This window comes from Neophocaena asiaeorientalis, unplaced genomic scaffold (genome assembly GCF_003031525.2).
Source record: "Neophocaena asiaeorientalis asiaeorientalis breed wild unplaced genomic scaffold, Neophocaena_asiaeorientalis_V1.1 scaffold112, whole genome shotgun sequence".
NCBI classification, from domain to species: domain Eukaryota; kingdom Metazoa; phylum Chordata; class Mammalia; order Artiodactyla; family Phocoenidae; genus Neophocaena; species Neophocaena asiaeorientalis.
The window spans coordinates 984,965-1,004,606 of record NW_020175413.1 but is presented as its reverse complement, the minus strand read 5'-3'; the positions used below and the strand labels follow the sequence as shown (position 1 = coordinate 1,004,606).

General features: G+C 47.9%; 1 protein-coding gene across 1 annotated transcript in view; it reads left to right on the top strand.

Moving 5' to 3' along the window:
- Window positions 1-19,642, top strand: part of ANKRD33B (ankyrin repeat domain 33B) — a gene marked incomplete at its 3' end in the record, with an annotated part of 80,387 nt that overhangs the window by 44,866 nt on the left and 15,879 nt on the right. Inside the window, exons 2-3 of the mRNA XM_024767206.1 lie at window positions 1,456-1,585; window positions 19,207-19,347. Of these exons, the coding sequence (XP_024622974.1) occupies window positions 1,456-1,585; window positions 19,207-19,347 (271 nt within the window). The remainder of the gene's footprint in view (window positions 1-1,455; window positions 1,586-19,206; window positions 19,348-19,642) is intronic.

Here is a 19,642-nt window from a genome sequence, read left to right as displayed (position 1 = left end):
TCCTGGTGCATGATGACCACTGTCATCGCCTGTCCAGCATCTGCAGAAAAAAACACCCTGTGGTGTTTTCTTTTTCCTGATGTCAAGCGTTGGGGTTTTCTCTGACACCAAATCCGTGTCGTTTTTCCACACCAGTTCTCCGACACCACCAGGGTGTCTAAAAATTCAATTAAATTCTGACACTATCTAGAGTCAGCAAGGACCCCATGGGTTAAGGGCTCAGTCCCCCAAGACTGCCCCCAGCTCAGATGCTAGTCACAGGACCCACGGGCCACCTTCTGCCTGACTGGCTATAAATCTGGGATTTCCCGCAGCCCCCCCTCGGGTTCAGTAATTTGCTAGAACGACTCACAGAACTTGGGAAAGTGCTTTACATCCTGCTGCTGCTTTATTATAAGGTCTGTAACTCAGGAACAGCCAGATGAAAGAGAAGCACGGGACCAGGCATGGGGGAGGGGTGCGGGGCTTCCATGCTCTCTCCTGGCACCTCTGTATGTTCACCAACCCAGCAGCTTTCTGAACCCCCTTGTTTAGGATGTTATGGGGGTTTCATCAAGTAGGTATGATTTGCTCAGCTATTACATCATTGGCCATTAGTCCTTGGACTCAGTTTTCCACCCTCTCCTCCCCACCCCAGAGGTAGGAGTAGGGGTGGGAGGGGCAGTGGAGCTTAAAGATCTAACCTTCTAATAAGCTCTCCTAGAGACCAGCCCCCATCCTGAAGCCACCAAGAGTCATCTCGTTAGCATCCAAAAAGCAAACTCTGAGGGTTTTAGGGGCTGTGTGCCAGGAAAGGGGGTCACCACCGCCCCACCTGGTCTCCGTGCTCCCACTCTTAGAGTCTGTTTTCCACCCAGCAGCCAGAATTGATGCAAACTATTGACAGCGGACTGCCCCAAACGTTCCCCATCTCGCTCAGAGCAAACTCCAGTCCTGCTCTGGCCACTGAGGCCACCTGTGGTCACCAGCCTCCAGGCTGGTCCCTGGGCAGCCAGGCGTGGCCTTCTGCCTGCCCCTCCCCCTCCAGGTCCCCTTGGCGTCTTCCTCCACCTCCTTGGTCTGTGCCCAGCGCCCCATCTCAGTGAGCCCGCCCCAGCACCTGTTCCAGACTGAGCCGCCTGGCCCCGGGGCTCACAACTGCCCTGATCCAGTCTACTTTATAGCACACTTACATCTTAGGTCTGTAGTTGATGCCTCTTCCTCCCGTTAGAATGGAACACCCCGAGGGCGGGGTCTTTGTCCCTGAATTTCCAAGCATAGCACCTCGCTCTTCGCAGCGCTCAGCACACACCTGCGAATGGACCATGGCCAGCTGCTCTAACCTGGTGCTGAGCACCCGGACTGGGTCCTCACCTCACTCCTGCCCGTCGTGCCCAGCAGGGCAGGGGATGCATGCTGCTGTTGGGTGGTGATGCTTGCTCTTCCCCTCTGACCTGCTTCCCTCTTCATTTCTAGACCGGCCTCATTGTTGCCTGCTACCACGGCTTTGTGGATACTGTGGTGGTCTTAGCAGACTGCCCCCACGTTGACGTCAACTGGCAGGACAGCGAGGGCAACACGGCCCTAATCACAGCTGCACAGGCAGGTAAGACCCAGCTTCTCTTCCCTCCCAGGCAGTGGTGCTGGGGGCTGCACTTGACCTCGCTCCTGAGATTGACGGCAGAAGGATGTAGTTGATCAGAGGTCGTGCTTTACTGCTAAGAGGGACAAGGAAAGGGCTGAAGGTGGGTGACATTCTCTCTGTGTGTTTGGGACAGTGTGTTGCTGAGTCCAAGCTCATACTGCTCTCTGCATGACAGGCCGGTCAACCCAGAGGTGAGGTGTTAGGGTGAGGAACAGTGACTTTATTCAGAAAACCAGCAGACCAAGAGGATGGTGCAGGTGGACTAGTGTCCCAAAGAACCATCTTCCGTGAGTTAGAGTTCAGGCTTCTTTTATACTAAAAGGGGAGGGAGTGTGGCTGGTTGTTGGAAACTTCTTCCTGCCAGAATCCTTTGTTCTTGCAGCTGTCTGAGCAGGTCTGGTCACAACGTTCCTATAAACCTCCAACAAGACAGTTGTTGTTTTCTGTTTTGCAACTTTTTATCTCTACGTGGATGGAAAAGTGTTACACCTTTAAAGGTCAGGGCCTGGAGAATGAGCTATCCTGTATATTTCAGGCTGTAGGCAACATTCTTTTACAAAAGGTGCAGAGCCAGCATGACTAAGCACAGGCGACAGAGCACAAAGGTGAGAGCAAAAGGAATAGACCTAGTAGGGAGTCAGGTCTGCTGTCTGTTCCAAGTGCAGTTTACGCACTAGTGCAGGACTCAGCGTGGGGCAGAGCTAGCTCTGAAACTGCCCGAAGTCTTTGAACGTGAAGCTGCACCAGAAAGCCAGCTCCACGTCCCCTACCCCAGAGCACTGCACCCCACCCTGTGCTCCCGGGATCTGGGAGATGCTGGTGAACTCATGAGTGGAAGAGGCACTAGTGACCGTGAATGTATAAAAGTGGACATGTTTATGAGGTAACCTTGCTTGGGGATGTAAAGGAAGCCAGGGGCTTCTTGCGGAGAGTGTATCAGTGTGACAAGGTGAGGCTGGTAGTGAGAGCACCTTGTAAAGGGTAGGTGAACTTCGTCCTGGGATGTTCATCTCCAGAGGTGGTCCTTATGCCAGCATTGCCAAGTGCCCTGTGCACAGCTTTCCTCTTCTGGAATTGTACTCGGACATTTTGGGGACAAACATGAAACTCTGCTTGTCCCTTCAGAACTGCACTTCCTTTGTAACCATGGTACTAACCGGGTTTGTAATAGACCACTTTCAAAATTCTTGGCCGTCAAGATTACGTCTGTTGCATCACTCAGGTTCTCAGTTTCCAGCAGAGAAGCTACTCCTGGCTGAGTTAGGAAGAAAAGGCGTTTGTTTATTAAAGAATGTGGGTCACCGTTGCTGAGAGTTGTTGAGAACCAGACTCAGGGCCGGGACGCTGCAGAAAATGCCCCAAACCACACAGCGTGTTGATTGTGGAAAGGGAATTTCTGCCGCTGCCACCCAAGGGGAACTTCCCTGTCCTGTCTTGCATCACAGGCCCCTGTGTCTAATCCAGCGTGGGTGACTGATTGCGGAGCCCAGGGGAAGCAGAGACTCAGCATCTTGCAGTTTTGTCCCCATAACGGGAAGTAGTCTGTGCTCACCTGCTTTTCAATCGAGAAGCCTAAGGCAGAAAACCCCCCAAACTTAGCCAGGCGTCAGGGCTGTGCTCACACACGTCCACCTCGTCAGGTGTCAGGGCGTGAAGCTTTCCCTGCATGGAGGCACTCCAGACTTTGAAAGCCCAGGTGCACAACGTCCTGAACAGCAAAAGAGTAAAAGGATATTGTGAGAGGCGTTCAGTGACCGTGACCTTATCACTCATTACCCCCACTGGCCAAGAACCTGGGCAGGGACCAGGGGTGGTGAAGTGAAGGGCACTGCTGCCCTTGAGTAATTGTCCAGCTAAATGGCCATCTGATGGGGCTCTGATGAACGGGTGCGCTGAGAGCCTTGGCGTGAGAACACCCCGTCTAGCCTGGTGGTTTGGGACACGGGTCGTGGAGGGGGTGGGCATTGAGCTGGGCATTGCAGAGGTCAGAGCGAGGCCATGCCAGCCGATGCACCACAGAGCTTCAGGACCAATAGGGAGCCAGGCATGTCTTAGGAAGAGGCAAGGACCATGTGTATCTAGGATGGGGGAGGGGTGGCCCCACGAGGAGGCAGGGGACCAGGTCATCAAGGGTCTAGATACAATGCGAGGGAATGCATTTGAGTGGCGTGAGGCTGGGTGTGTGGTGACGGGCGAGATGATCCTGGTGGGCACAGAGGCTGTTTCAGAGAGCAGAGAGGGAGCAGAAGCTGAGTGGCAGAAGGCTCAGGTTCTGGTGGTCGTGATGGTGGGCTGTAGCGGAGAGGTGGGTCTGGGCTGGCTTTCAGCCTTTGGAACGCCAGCTCAGAGGGGTGTACATGAAAGGAGCGGTGGTCGGAGAAACGTTGCCTCCACTCGGTCCCCAGGCCTTTGAAATGCTGAGCCATCTAAGTAAGAGGTCTTCACGGCAGGAGGAAAGTGTGGAGCATCAGACTCCAGTCCCTGCCGGAGTACAGAAGGGATGCCAGGCGTTCCTGAGCAGCAGGGCCAAGGCATGGACGAGAGCACGAGTCTCATCCCGGAGTATGAGAAAGTACAGGAAGGCGAGGTTACTTATTGATTTGCGAGGGCTCTTTATGTGTGTAGGGATATTAGTGGTTGTTTAATACCCATGAGGCACTTTCTGAATTCTTGCCTATTTGAAAATGTTTTTATGTTGTTTTCATTCAGAAAATAACAACTTGTCTTTTGCTTTTTTTAAAAAAAAAATTTCGTGTTGCAGAGGAATAGTCTGAGTCCAGCCTAATTTTTGTCTTTGTTGATACCCTGTTTCTCAGCCTATAAAGATCTCCTGCCCCCTATCCTTGAGAAGAACCCAACCAACCACCACCAACAAAAAAAACCCCCAACTGTCATTATCGTATATTTCCATTCCTGCTCTCTGTGTTTGACTTATATTAGGCATATTTTGACTTCAGGGAACACTTATCTGTTATCTCTTTGAACACTGCATCTGCCTTGCTTTGTTTTTGCTTTCTGGGGTTCCCTCTTAGGTATAGGTTAGGTCCTCACGTCACAGCTTTCTCTCATCATTGTTTTTTTCTTTTCTATCTTTTACTCCAGGATCTGTGGAAATGCTTCATATTTCTTCATCAGTTTGTTTTTATGCTATTCTTTGGGTTAAATTTATTTTTTTCTTCATGAGAATACTTATGTCTTAGCCCGTTTGGGCTGCTATTACCAAAATACCATAAATTGGGAGCTTAAACAACAGAAATTTATTTCTTACAGTTTTGGACGCTGGAAGTCCAAGGTCAAGGTGCTGGACCATTTGGTTCCTGGCAAGCATGTGACATCTTCCTGCTGTGTTCTTGTACGGTGGAGAGAGCAAGATCCAGGTCTCTGGTGTCTCCTTTTATGAGGACACCAGTCCTATTGGATCAGGCACCACTCTTCTGACCTCATTTAACCTTAAGTTCAACGATGAGGAAACAGTCTTCTCTTGCAACATGATGTGTCTGAAGGCAACAGTTGGGGGGTTGCTTCATTGCATGGCTTCCTGATGTCAGGACCTGGAGCCGGCTTCTCAGAAATGCTCCTGACCTTTTGCCTTATGGTGCCAAGATGGCCTGGCAGCTCCAAGCAGTGTGGCTTCACGTTACAGCACAGGAGGCTTCAGGAAGGAGGAACAAATCCCTGTCTAAGACGGGAAAACATCTCCAGAAGCCTCCAGCACAGCTTCAGTTACAGGGCAGGGTTGCATCACACACCCTGCCCCAGGCAAAACAAATCGCTGGCCAGAGCGGTGGAGTGACCTCAGTCACCTTTGGCCCCCGCAGAATCTCTGTGGTTAAGGAAAACTGTAAAGTGACCACATGTTTCTATTATTTGATATCGCAGCTGAGTAGCTCGTCTGAGAGTCGGGAGTGTAAATGAGGATGCAAATGCCTGGGTCTGCCTGGCCGTGTTCTCTGCGAAGTCTCACCTTCTCAGGTCCTTATGCAGAATAAAGATACAGCTGAATCTAAGCTAGGCCTTTACCATGGAGAGGATATATGAAAATAAAGCCTCAAATAATCCCTAAATCTCATTCAGCCAGTAATTTCAATTTCTACCTTACTTCCCCTAACAAAAGTATGAAGTAGGATATAACCAAAGAAATGAATTACACGCCCCGGGGATGGCGTTAGGTGTTTACTTTCTCCGTTTCTTCTTCCCCTTGAACAGAAGAGCAGGAGTAAGATGAAGTGAGAGAACTGCAGGGGTCCTTCCGAACTGGTGATAATATCAAGCTGGTTCAGTACAAGTAACCTCTGGTGCATCCTTAAAACTTGTTATTCCTTGAACTTATCTTTAAGATTTTGGAGGAAATGCACTGAGAGCCAGCCTGGCATTATTCATGTCACTTGTTTGCTGGGGACAGGGTGGCGGTGAGGCTCCCAGGAGTGGCTGGCAGGCTCAGGCTGCCTGTGTGTGTTCTGAATTGTGAACTGGATTTGGGGAGTGTCCTGCTTCAGAGGAGAACGTATGACTTGGCCTGAGGCAGGCCAACGCCTCTTCATTGTATTTATCTTATTATCACTACAGCCGATCACGATTTCTAGTCTGACTTCATTGTGATTTTTATGGATTTTTGAAGTGTTTTCCTTTTACTCGGTTTCTACTGTTTTAAGTACATTAGAACTTGGCACGTCTCTGAGGTTTCCTAGCATCACCTCGCCTTTTCCCATAAACTCCGTTTTTTGGAGCCTTTCTGACTGAGCACAGCAATGCCACCTCCTTCGCAGCAGCTGGCCCTGCTCCTCGGTCAGACTAGAGGAAAGCCTGTCTGTGCTGCCTGCCCTCTGCTCCCCTTGTGCATTTTCCCCTCCTCTGGATGGGGACGAAGAATCTGTTCTCTTCCTCAGTGCTGCTGGGACCTGATATTTCCAATCAACAGTTCCCTCTACTGGCTGGTTTGGAAAAGTATATTTTGAGTACCTGGTGTCAGACCACAGCCCTAACTCCATTTTTAGGTCTGCACAGGTTTATTGTCTGTTTCCTTTCCTTGAATAAAGGAATAAACAAGACGTTTAGCCCATCATTGGTACCCAATTACATGTTGAATTAATAATTGTGATGGCCATGTAATCTTAGTTAATGTGGGTTATGGCTTGAAAATTAGCAACCTTTTTGATAAGTGAATTTTTTCAAGGGAGAAGTAGGAATCCTTCTGCCCTTTTACTTACTAAATATTTATTGAGCTTGCAGTCAGTTGGAAGTTTTGAACTTCTGAGCAAGCGTGGTGGCTGTGGGAATCCACAGCCACATGGAAATGTGGACCATGAGATGAGGCATGATGGTTCAGGTGCCTAATCCAGGCTTGGGGGACCAGGGCAGAGCTTCCAGTGGAAGGGAAGGCTCATCAGGTAATTGGGTAGAAGGCAAAGAAAGAGTATACCAGGTGGGGAACTAGCCTGGTGGGAAGGCCACCAGATTAGAGAAAGTGTGGTACACGGCTGAATTAAAAAGAGAGTTATGATTAAAGAGTCGAGGAGAAGGGCATTGGTGCAAGAGCTGAGGATGAAGCGGGGATATAGGGGAGGAAAAATAACCTTCTCTCTACCCTTCTGGGTTCCCAACTGAGACCCCTGTAATAAAAGACTAACAAGAGAGGACCAGACATCTATAAACATGCATGTGTAAATGGGGGACACCCAGGGAAAAGTGAATAACTCAAGGAAGTGGCTTAGAACTCTGGCTTATACGTCATCTTCCATAAAGAGCAATACATTTGTGGAGAAATGACAGGACAAAGGAAAGCAGTTTTTGAAGAGTTCTCATCACAAAGAAGAAAAACCATCCCCCCCCCCCTTTTGGTACCTATATGAGATGATGGATGTTAACTAAACTTACTATGGTAATGTTTCACAATATATGTAAGTCAAATCATTATGCTGTACACCTTAATTTAACACAGTGATATATGTTAATTATATCTCAGTAAAACTGGGGAAACATAAAGCAATAAAATAAGAAAATGTATGTCCTGCTTTTAGGCAAATGGGGGAGGACAGGGAACTTTTCTTGTAATTGCTTCTTCTCAGTTGCCTTCAGCTCAAAATAAATGTCAAAGTTGCATGTTTTGAGGTGGCATATTCTGCTGGCCTTCAGAGAGCAGGGTCAGATAAAAAAGGAGCTAGCTGGTTAAAGAGTTGAGACTTCATCTAAAGAGTAGAAACCATGAAGGGTTTTAAGTAGTAGTTGTGTTGGTCAGAAGAGTTTCTTGCTGATAGTGTGGAGAATGGGGCAGAAATCGGACCAGGAAGTCCAGGTGGGAGAGGGGTGGACCCCAGGAAGGATGTGGTGGCCCTCATCTAGGTTAGAAGTGGGAATGGAGAAACACGGACAGGTTTGGAAGATGTTTAAGAGGTGGCTTTGGCAGAATTCCATGATACTTGGATGGGGAAGGGGTTAGGGGAGGGCTGAAGAGAAAGCCCAGATTTCTGTCTTGGGCACCTCTGTTAGTTATTGGTGGTATTCATCATTGAATAAGGAATGTGGGTGAGAGGAGCAGGTTTGGAAGAAACATGTTTTGGGTTTGATGTGTTGAGTTTGCTTTGTTGGTGGGATGCCCAAGATGAAATATCCAGTAGACAGATATTTAGGTAAGAAACTCAGAAAGAGAGATTAGCTAGCAATAAGTGATCTGGAAGTTTTAGGATGAGAGGGGATAGGATCACCAAGGGGGCGTGTAGGGGATGAGAAGAGGGCTTAGTCATACGTCTGAGGAACAGTGGCATTTCAGAAAGCAGAGAACAGAAGAATTCACAAAGAAAATTGAGTGGCTGGAGAGAGAGGAAGAAAAAGCAGAAGGGTGAGCTATCAGGACATTTGCAGAAAGAGTTTCAAAAGGATGGAACAAGCAAGTGGTAAATGCTACAGAGATGTCTAGTAAGATGGGAACTGACTAGTAACCTTTGGATACTGCTACAAGACAGTCATTGGGGAATGATGGAAGACGGTTTCAGGAGAATTGGTGGGGGGTATAAGTAGCAAGAGTGAGAGTAGAAGACTCTGGAAGTTGGCCTGAAAAGGAGTCAGATGATTGGTGGTGGGTGGCAGGAATACAAAGACAGGTCCTGGGGATTATTGTTGGTCACTGCAATGAACTGGATGTTTATGTCTTCCCTCCAAATTAATATGTTGAATCCTAATCCCCAAGTGATGGTAATAGGAGGTGGGGCTTTGGGGAGGTAATTAGGTCATGAGGGTGTAGCCCTCATGAATAGAGGTAGTGCTTTAATACAAGAGACTCCAGAGAGCTCCCTCACCCTTTTTTCCATGTGAGGACACAGCAAGAAGATACCCTATGAACCAGGAAGCGGGCTCTCACCAGACACTGAATCTGCTGGCATCTTGATCTTGAACTTGCCAGCCTCCAGAACTGTGAGAAATAAATGTTTGTTGTTTAACCCACTCAGTCAATGGCAGTTCCTTACAGCAGCTTGAATGGACTAAGACAGTCATATATTATTTTAAGATGGGAGACCCTTGAGCATATATACCAGCTTACTGCTGCAGGACCATCCCCAAACTCTAGTTTAAAATATGTTTATAGCTGATGCATCTGCGGATGGGCTGGGGATCGGCTGATTAGACTGCCTTTGCTCGTGTGTCTGTGGGTGAGCCGGACCATTCAGCCGGGTCTGCTCTGCTCCGTGCATTTCTCATCCTCTACCTGGGACCATTGTATCAGCCTGGCACATTCTTCTTAGGGAGATAGCTGAGGCACAAGTGTAGAAGGAGTCCCATCAGTGAGTGTGTTTCAAGCTTCTGTTGGCATCATGCCTGTAGATGTCCTGTGAGCCAATGTTCTTCTTGACAGAAGAACTTAGAAGCCATGTGGCAGAAGGCAAGGTGAGGAATTTAGGCTGTTAATACAATCTGGTGGGAATGAATTTGCAAGGCGGAAGAGGTTGAAGAGAAAGAGGAAGTAGTTTGTAGCACAAATATATTCCCCAGAAGTAGATGGGGAATGGCTCTAAAGCACTGCAAGGGGAGGAGAGATTGGCATCTTTAAATAGGAGAAGAAACACCCTCCTTTTCACTAAGAGGGATGTGGGGAAGTTTTGGGAGTGATGGGGGAAAGTTGAGGGGGTTCCCTTGTGGTTTCAGTTCCCTCTATGAAGTAGGAGGTGTGTCATCTCCTGGGAGAGGGGTTTGCTGTGAGGTAGGTGACTTAAGAGTTGGAAAGTTTAAAATTCCCCCCTTGGGGTTTGGGGGATTGTTGCTCAGTGGAAATCAAGAGTGGATATGATGCTTCTAAGAACATATAGATATTAACCTTTTTTCTTTAAAACCATGACAATGAACTGAAAGGAGCTTTCCTTTTCTTTGGCAACACAGATAGCTTGAAAGATAGTCCAGCTTGGCTACCATGGACTTCTATCCCCCGTACACTTACAGAGAAAATGCCATTGGCCATCCAAAGCGAAGCCAGAACCCTGGGGCTGGGGTGGTACCAGGAGTCATCTTTGACTTTTCTCTTTCTGTTACTTGGCTCAGCCCAATAATCACCAAGACCTGTCCATTCACTTCGCTCTGAGTCAACAACTCCTCTCTACCCTCCGGCCCTCCCCGGGGGGCTGGCCACCATCTCCTCTGTCCATTGCACACCCACTTGGTAAGCACCCCGCCCCCCCCACCGCTGGTGAGGCTTGTGGACTGTGTGGACGGGATCCACACCCGGCAGCCAGTCAAGAACCATCGTCCCTACCTTGCAGTCTTATCGAGTGGCCCTAGCCTAGATCTCCCTTTCAGAAGATGAACTTTTGATTACAGAAAAACTGTAAAGATTGTGCAGAGAATTTCCGTATACCTCTTACACTACGATGATACCTTGCACAAAACAAATAAACCCATATCGATGCATTTTTTGAATTTTATTTTACTTTTTTTATACAGCAGGTTCTAATTAGTTAACTATTTTATACATATTAGCATATACATGTCAATCCCAATCTCCCAATTCATCACACCACCACCACCACCCCTGCTTCCCCCCTTGGTGACTGTAGCTTTGTAGTATAGTCTGAAGTCTGGGAGCCTGATTTCTCAAGCTCCGTTTCTCTTTCTCAAGATTGCTTTGACTATTCAGGGTCTTTTGTGTTTCTACACAAATTGTAAAATTCTTTGTTCTACTCTGAGAGTTTTTATCATAAATCAGTGTTGAATTTTGTGAAAAGCTTTTTCTCCATCTACTGAGATGATCATATGGTTTTTCTTCTTCAGTTTGTTAATATGGTATATTACATTGATTGATTTGCATATATTGAAGAATCCTTGCATCCCTGCGATAAATCCCACTTGATCATGGTGTATGATCCTTTTAGTGTGTTGTCGGATTCTGCTTGCTAGTATTTTGTTGACGATTTTTGAGTCTATATTCATCAGTGATATTGGTCTGTAATTTTCTTCTTTTGTAGTATCTTTGTCTGGTTTAGGTATCAGGGTGATGGTGGCCTTGTAGAATGAGTTTGGGAGTGTTCCTTCCTCTGCAAGTTTTTGGAAGAGTTTGAGAAGGATGGGTGTTAGCTCTTCTCTAAATGTTTCATAGAATTCACCTGTGAAGCCATCTGGTCCTGGACTTCTGTTTGCAGGAAGGTTTTTAACCACAGGTTCAATTTCATTACTTGTGATTGGTCTGTTCATGTGTTCTATTTCATCCTGGTTCAGTCTTGGCAGGTTATAGCTTTCTAAGAATTTGTCCATTTCTTCCAGGTTGTTCATTTTATTGGCATAGAGTTGCTTGTAGTAGTCTCTTAGGATGCTTTGTATTTCTGTGGTGTCTGTTGTAACTTCTCCTGTTTCATTTCTAATTTTATTGATTTGAGTCCTTTCCCTCTTTTTCTTGATGAGTCTGGCTAATGGTTTATCAATTTTGTTTATCTTCTCAAGGAACCAGGTTTTAGTTTTATGATCTTTGCTATTTTCTTTGTTTCTATTTCATTTATTTCTGCTCTGATCTTTATGGTTTCTTTCCTCTTACTAACTTTGGGTTTTGTTTGTTCTACCTTCTCTAGTTCCATTAGGTGTAAGGTTAGATTGTTTATTTGAAATTTTTCTTGTTTCTTGAGATAGGATTGTATTGCTATAAACTTCCTTCTTAGAACAGCTTTTGCTGCATCCCAGAGGTTTTGGATTGTCGTGTTTTCATTGTCATTTGTCTCTAGGTATTTTTTGATTTCCTCTTTGATTTCTTCAGTGATCTCTTGGTTATTTAGTAACGTATTGTTTAGCCTCCATGTGTTTGTGTTTTTTTTACTCTTTTCCCCCTGTAATTGATTTCTAATCTCATAGAGTTGTGGTGGGAAAAGATGCTTGATATGATTTCAATTTTCTTAAATTTACTGACGCTTGATTTGTGACCCAAGATGTGATCTGTTCTGGAGAATGTTCCATGTGCACTTGAGAAGAAAATGTAATCTGTTGTTTTCAGATGGAATGTCCTATAAATGTCAATTAAATCTATCTGGTCTATTGTGTCATTTAAAGCTTGTGTTTCCTTATTAATTTTCTGTCTGGATGATCTGTCCATTGGTGCAAGTGAGGTGTTAAAGTTCCCCACTATTGTGTTACTGTCCATTTCCTCCTTCATAGCTGTTAGCATTTGCCTTATGTACTGAGGTGCTCCTATGTTGGGTGCATATGTATTTATAATTGTTATATCTTCTTCTTGGATTGATCCCTTGATCATTACGTAGTGTCCTTCCTTGTCTCTTGTAACATTCTTTATTTTAATGTCTATTTTATCTGATATGCGGATTGCTACTCCAGCTTTCTTTTGATTTCCATTTGCATGGAATATGTTTTTCCATCCCCTCACTTTCAGTCTGTATGTGTCCTTAGGTTTGAAGTGGGTGTCTTGTAGACAGCATATATATGGGTTTTGTTTTTATATCCATTCAGCAAGCCTGTGTCTTTTGGTTGAAGCATTTAATCCGTTTACGTTTAAGGTAATTATCGATATGTATGTTCCTATTACCATTTTCTTAATTGTTTTGGGTTTGTTTTTGTAGGTCTTTTTCTTCTCTTGTGTTTCCTGCCTAGAGAAGTTCCTTTAGCATTTGTTGTAGAGCTAGTTTGGTGGTGCTGAATTCTCAGTTTATGCTTGTCTGTAAAGCTTTTGATTTCTCTGTCAAATCTGAATGAGATCCTTGCTGGGTAGAGTGATCTTGGTTGTAGTTTCTTCCCTTTCATCACTTTAAATATATTGTGCCAGTCCCTTCTGGCTTGTAGAGTTTCTGTTGAGAAATCAGTCAGCTGTTAACCTTATGGGAGTTCCCTTGCATGTTATTTGTTGTTTTTCCCTTGTTGCTTTTAATAATTTTTCTTTGTCTTTAATTTTTGTCAGTTTGATTGCTATGTGTCTCAGCATGTTTCTCCTTGGGTTTATCCTGCCTGGGACTCTGTGCTTCCTGTACTTGAGTGGCTATTTCTTTTCCCATGTTAGGGAAATTTTCTACTATAATCTCTAAATGTTTTCTCGGATCCTTTCTCTCTGTCTTCTCCTCTGGGACCCCTATAATGCGAATGTCACTGTGTTTAGTGTTATCCTAGAGGTCTCTTAGGCTGTCTTCATTTCTTCTCTTTCTTTTTTCTTTATTCTGTTCTGTGACAGTGAATTCTACCATTCTGTCTTCCAGGTCAGTTATCCGTTCTTCTGCCTCAGTTATTCTGCTATTGATTCCTTCTAGTGTATTTTTGATTTCAGTTACTGTATTATTCATCTGTGTTTGTTTGTCCTTTAATTCTTCTAGGTGTTTGTTCTTTAATTCTTGTAGGTCTTTTTTCAACATTTCTTGCATCTTCTCAATCTTTGCCTCCATTTTTTTTCTGAGGTCCTGGATCATTTTCACTATCATTATTCTGACTTCTTTTTCTGGAAGGTTGCCTATCTCCATTTCATTTAGTTGTTTTTCTGGGGTTATATCTTGTTCCTTCATCTTGTACATAGCCCTCTGCCTTTTCATTTTGTCTCTCTTTCTGTGAATGTGGTTTTCATTCCACAGGCTGCAGGACTGTAGTTCTTCTTGCTTCTGCTATTTGCCCTGTGGTGGATGAGGCTGTCTAAGAGGCTTGTGCAAGCTTCCTGATGGGAGGGACTGGTGGTGGGTAGAGCTGGGTGTTGCTCTGGTGGGCAGAGCTCAGTAAAACTTTAATCTGCTTGTCTGCTGATTCGTGGGGCTGAGTTCCCTCCCTGTTGGTTGTTTGGCCTGAGGTGACTCAGCACTGGAGCCTACCTGGCTCTTTGGTGGGTCTAATGGTGGACTCTGGGAGGGCTCACGCCAAGGAGTACTTCCCAGAACTTCTGCTGCCAGTGTCCTTGTCCCCATGGTGAGCCACAGCCACCCCCCGCCTCTGCAGGAGACCCTCCAACACTAGCAGGTAGGTCTGGTTCAGTCTCCCCTGGGGTTACTTCTCCTTCCCCTGGGTCCCGATCGCACACTATTTTATGTGGGCCCTCCAAGAGTGGGGTCTCTGTTTCCCCCAGTCCTGTCGAAGTCCTGCAGTCAAATCCTGCTAGCCTTCAAAGTCTGATGCTCTGGAAATTCCTCCTCCCGTTTCCAGACCCCCAGGTTGGGAAGCCTGACGTGGGGCTCAGAACCTTCACTCCAGTGGGTGGACTTCTGTGGTATAAATGTTCTCCAGTCTGTGAGGCACCCACCCAGCGGTTACGGGAGTTGATTTTACTGTGATTGCGCCCCTCCTACCGTCTCATTGTGGCTTCTCCTTTGTCTTTGGATGTGGGGGATCTTTTTTGGTGAGTTCCAGTGGCTTCCTGTCAATGATTGTTGAGCCGTTGTTGAGCCTCTGCGGTGCCCCCGCAGAGGGAGTGAGCACATGTCCTTGTACTCTGCTATCTTGAACCAATCTCCTCAATGCATTTTTTTTTTTATTAACTAAAGTCCATTTTTTAAATTCAGACTTCCTCAGTTTTTCCCTAATGTCCTTTTTCTGTTCCAAGATCCTAGCTAGGATCCCATGTGACATTCTGTTGTCATGTCCCCTCATGCTCCTTTTGGTTGTGACAGTTTCTCAGACTTTATGACTTTCACAGTCTGGGGAGTGCTTGTTAGGCACTCGTCAGGTAGAGTGTCCCTCAGTTTGTGTGTGTCTGGTGTTTTTTGCATGATTAGAGTGGAGTTGCGGGTTTTTCAAAGGAGGACTACAGAGGAAAGTGCCGTTTGCGTGACATCATATGAAGGGATTTGTTAAAGAAAAATTCAATGACACCTGTTAGAGATGGTCAGACAGACTTTATTCAAAAATCATCTCGATAGGTATGAGGGCCATCACAATAGGATTTTGCACCAGGGGAGAGGGTAGGCTCAACTCCGACTGCAGCATGGATATGTGGGTGTTTATAGACAAGGAGCAGGGTGGGGGTCTGGGGTGGGAAATGACTAAGAGGGAACGTCAGGGAGATTCCGGCCAAACCGACCTAACAAGATTCTTGCTGAAGACAGGCCAGGGTGATCGGATGTCACCTGGGGGCTGGTGGAGGATGAAGAATGACCAGATAGCATGGTGGGGATGAGGGTGGTTCTCGTTAAACTGACTTATTAGCAGGGTTATTGCTAAAATGAGATTTTACAAGGAAGGGCACAGGTGGGCCTGGGGAGAAGATTCAGGGGCCTGAGTGAAGTTTGACCAGGCAGAGAATCTGTCGGCAGAGGCTCTGGACATGACCGTTGACCCTGATCACCAGGCTGAGGTCATGTCGGCCACACTTCTCTCTTGTGAGATTACCGCTCCACCGCCATCCCCAACACAGTCTACTCTTTGGAGGGGAGTCTCTGTGCACAGCCCACAAGAGAACGAGTGGGTGCTTATGTGTCACCTCCTTGGGAGTGGAGCAAGTGCATACGTTTTTTGGAGTTTTTCTGCCCAGAAATTTGTCTGTTAGGCCCTTTTTATACAACACCTTATCTCCTGTCATTTTCACAGTTGTGAGGTTGATATTATCTCCCATTTTCCAGATGTGGAAACAGAGACTCAGTGAAGTTGACCTACCTCCCCAGGCTCACCCAGATTTTAAGTGGCAGGCTGGGAGCTTGAATTTGAGTGTTCTCAGAGCCAGCACTCTTAAGTACTCAGTTCTCTGTCTGCATGGCCATTTAGTTACTCCACTGAAGCTGTATCATCAAGAATTAACTTATTCCCTGGGCCGCTTAAGCCCTTCTCTTAGGCAGGGTAAGGCTCATGGGGTCGGCGGAGGACGTTCTTTAGCTCTGTGTGGTCAGCCCACTCGTTAAGTCCACTCTGAGGACTTCAGGAACCAAATCCTATACCATACGGTCAAAGTTGGACTAGGCTCAAACTAGATTTCCATATGGGGCACATTCTGTTATGCAAGGAAGGCTGTGTTCTTCCTATCATCTATCTATCTATCTTACTGAAGAATAAAAAAGCTCCTTTTTGGTTAATTGGCATGATGTAAAGAAGAAAGGTTGGGCTTCCCTGGTGGCGCAGTGGTTGAGAGTCCGTCTGCCGATGCAGGGGACGTGGGTTCGTGACCCGGTCTGGGAGGATCCCACATGCCGCGGAGCGGCTGGGCCCATGAGCCGTGGCCACTGAGCCTGCGCGTCCGGAGCCTGTGCTCCACAACGGGAGAGGCCACAACAGTGAGAGGCCTGCATACTGCAAAAAAAAAATAATAATAAAATAAAAATAAATAAATGAAGAAAGGTTAATATCTATTCATTCTTAGCAGCACTGGGTCCATCCTTGATTTCAGTTGAGCGAGGTTGTTTCGTGATAACAGGTATTGTGCTGTCATTCTGGGAAAGCCAGTGGGGAGCTGAGAGTGATTTCACGGGTCACTGACAGCTCGAGCCTGTAGTCAGTAGTCAGAACGAGTGGACTGCACGTTGGTTTTTCTGATCTCTACGTAACATGCAGGACAGGTCTGTATAATGGGCCGTTTGTTTTGTGGATTGTCAGTTTTTTCTCTCCCCGCCTGTTCAGAGTGTTGAGGATATGTCAGTGCAAAGGACATCGTGCTGAAAATACGGCGGCCACGCTCTTTCACATTTTTAAAGAAACGGCTCCAAACGAATTGCAATTCGTTTCACTATGACCCTGGTTAAATCTAACTGACAGGTGCTGCGAAGTGTTTAGCTGGACGACAAACCCAACTGAGATCAAAGGACTCTCCTCCCCCGCCCCTGCTCCAACAGTTTAGAGCAGTTAAGCTGCTTTGGGCACCTGACAGCCAGCATCGTCCCCTGGCAGGGAGGGGGGGGGTGCTCTGTAAAGGAGAGCAGAAAGCAAAGTGGTGTGAATGACTCAAAAAGTGTCAGCTGCCGGTTGGAACCTGTGAGTCACAGAGCGGGAAGGTCCCACCCATTTGCTTCTGGCTTGTTAACCCCCGGACACGATCATATTCGTCAGTGCTTATCTCAGAAAGTCAGAAAGCTACATGATTTTTGCGATGAGCTCAGGAGGTGGGCTGAGGTCCATGGTGAGGGGAAAACACTGCTTCTGGAGGAGCCCACACTCTAGTTTCTGTTGCTTGTTTCATTTTTAACTTGGAAGTTGAGGAGAAGGATGCACTGTTGCTTGGCCAGCAGCCTGCAGTGTCTGGGTGCCATTCAAGGAGGGTAACTGGGTCCCCGCCTGCACTCTGTCTCGGTCGGCGTGTGATGGGGGGCACGGAGCTCCCGCCGTGGGAGGAGTTACTGGTGGGCGTGCACAGCACTGGCAGGACCCGGAAGGAGGCCCAGGAGACGTTGCTGCGGCAGGAGAGGGGTCGGGTCTCCCCGCTGCTGTGCTGGGGGCCTCCGCTCCCTCGGCCTCCCAGTCTGCAGGGCAAGGGGGGCTGCATCTCGGGAGCACCTTGTGTCCCATGGCTGCCCGCCCTCCGGAGGAGGCCTCACCTCCTCTGCCATGTGTCCAGTCTCACCCATTGTGCTTCCTGATAGCAGCCGGGGACGGAGCCTCAGGGGTCCTGGCTTCTCCGTGGTGCAGAGGCCTCCCTGCGAGGAGCTAGTGGTGCCCAGTTAGCAGCAGAAGTCGCAGTGCAGTGTCCACCAGGCGTCACACCTGCAGCCCTGACAGTGGGGCTTCCGGGGGACATGTATGGGGTGGGGATGACGGCGGGATTTCCGAGCCAGTCCTCGGTGTGTAAGGATGGAGGCTGGGCCCCCAGGCCCTCCATCCAGTCTCAGGTGAGAGCTTCTGCAGACTGCCCACCCTCCCGAGGTGTGTTAGCCGTCACGATTAGGGCCAGGATGGAAATGGCAACCAAGAGGCAGGCTGGCGGGTCAGGGGTCAGGGAGAAGGTAAGCAGGAGAGGACGCCATCTCCCACCTTGGTCCTGAAATCTGAGCCTCTAGGAAGTGGCTCTCAACAGGGGTGATTTTGCCCACATAGGGGATATTTGGCAACGTCTGGACACATTTTTGGTTGTCATACCTGGGAGGGAGGAGGGTTATGGTAGCTACTGGCATCTAGTGGGTAGAGCCCAGTGCTAACCGTCCCACACTGCACAGAACAGCCCTACAACAAAGAATAATCTGGCCCCAGGTGTCAGTAGTGCCAAGGTTGACACCCTGCTCTAAGGAACTAAAGAGTCGGGGGGGAGGGTGGCATGTCATTTCACTCGAGGACTTAATAGATGTGGCCAGTGGGCTTCGGGCAGCATGGGCATTTGACCCCAGAGCTCTTTATGTGGCACAAGAGTCGTTTGAGGATCTTTCTCTGGGTGAGCCAGGAGTATCCTGGGAACACTGCTTGTTACGTGATGTTCTCCTTATTCACCGCTATCCAAGAGTGCGTGGGCTTTTTGAAAACCCTCTGGGAGTGAGCAGAAAATCAGGCCCTTTTTTGGAAGTGCGAGACGATAAAGGGGAGAAATCTATATTCTGAAATGAATATTCTTACCTGCTTGGGTTTATGGATAAGGGTCTGGGTAGCAATACTCCCTGGGTTCCCTGCCTCTGTGTGTGTGTGTGTGTGTGTGTGTGTGTGTGTGTGAGTGTGTGTGTGAGAGAGAGAGAGAGAGAGAGAGAGCCTTCTGAGCGGTGATAGGGTGGCAGTGTGCACTGGCATATCCTGTTGTTATGATGATGAGATGAAGACTTTCTCCTCCCTGAGGCTCTGGAGTTCTGGGAAATGGCTCTGAGGTTCATCTTCTGTTTTGCATCGGCGTCTCCTGCTGGGCGCCGACAGCATGCGGGGCCTCCCCACTGACCAGCCAGCGTCTGCGTCAGGCCAGCTCGGGTGTGCCCACGCCACCCCCACAGTGTCCCTGCTCCCCACATTCCTTCCTCAACAGGTTGATGGGACAGCTGAACTTCCAAGTGGCTTGGCAGGAGGGAATAATGAACCAGAGGCAGCAACGGCATGGCCGGGGCAGGGCCCTCTGTCTTCTCGTTTCCTGGACTCCTGAGAATTATTTTTTTGCGGCCTGAGAGGCAAACACACGCACACACACACACACACACACCCCAGAGCGGTGGACCATGCCACGTTTCCCTCTGTCTGTGTAGGAAGGCCGCTGGAATGCCCGCTCTTTGTGGAGTGTGGTCCATACATGTGTGCATTTCTCTTTGCAGGGCACGTCACCATCACCAACTACTTGTTGAACTATTTCCCCGGTCTTGACCTTGAAAGGAGGAACGTGTTTGGGTTCACGGCCCTGATGAAAGCCGCCATGCAGGGCCGAACGGAGTGCATCCGAGCCCTGATGCTAGCAGGTACGTCCCCACCTGTCCCATGCAGTCCCAGGGTCCCGGGAAATGCTGAGTTGGCTCCTTTAAAGATATGTGTTGAAGGGATGAATCCCCCCCATAGAAACCAAGCCTAGTGGATGCATCAAAGAAACGTTTCTTTGTTGAGATGTATGGCTGTCATCATCCGAGTTGAAACAAAAACAAAAGCTCCGGCCTGCTCCGCGGCGCGCATGCTCCGTGCGGGGCTGCTCCAGCTACACGGGGTAATGAGCGCGGGGCGGAGGGGGCTGGCCGAGCCGCGCTCGCCGGGGCCCTGGCC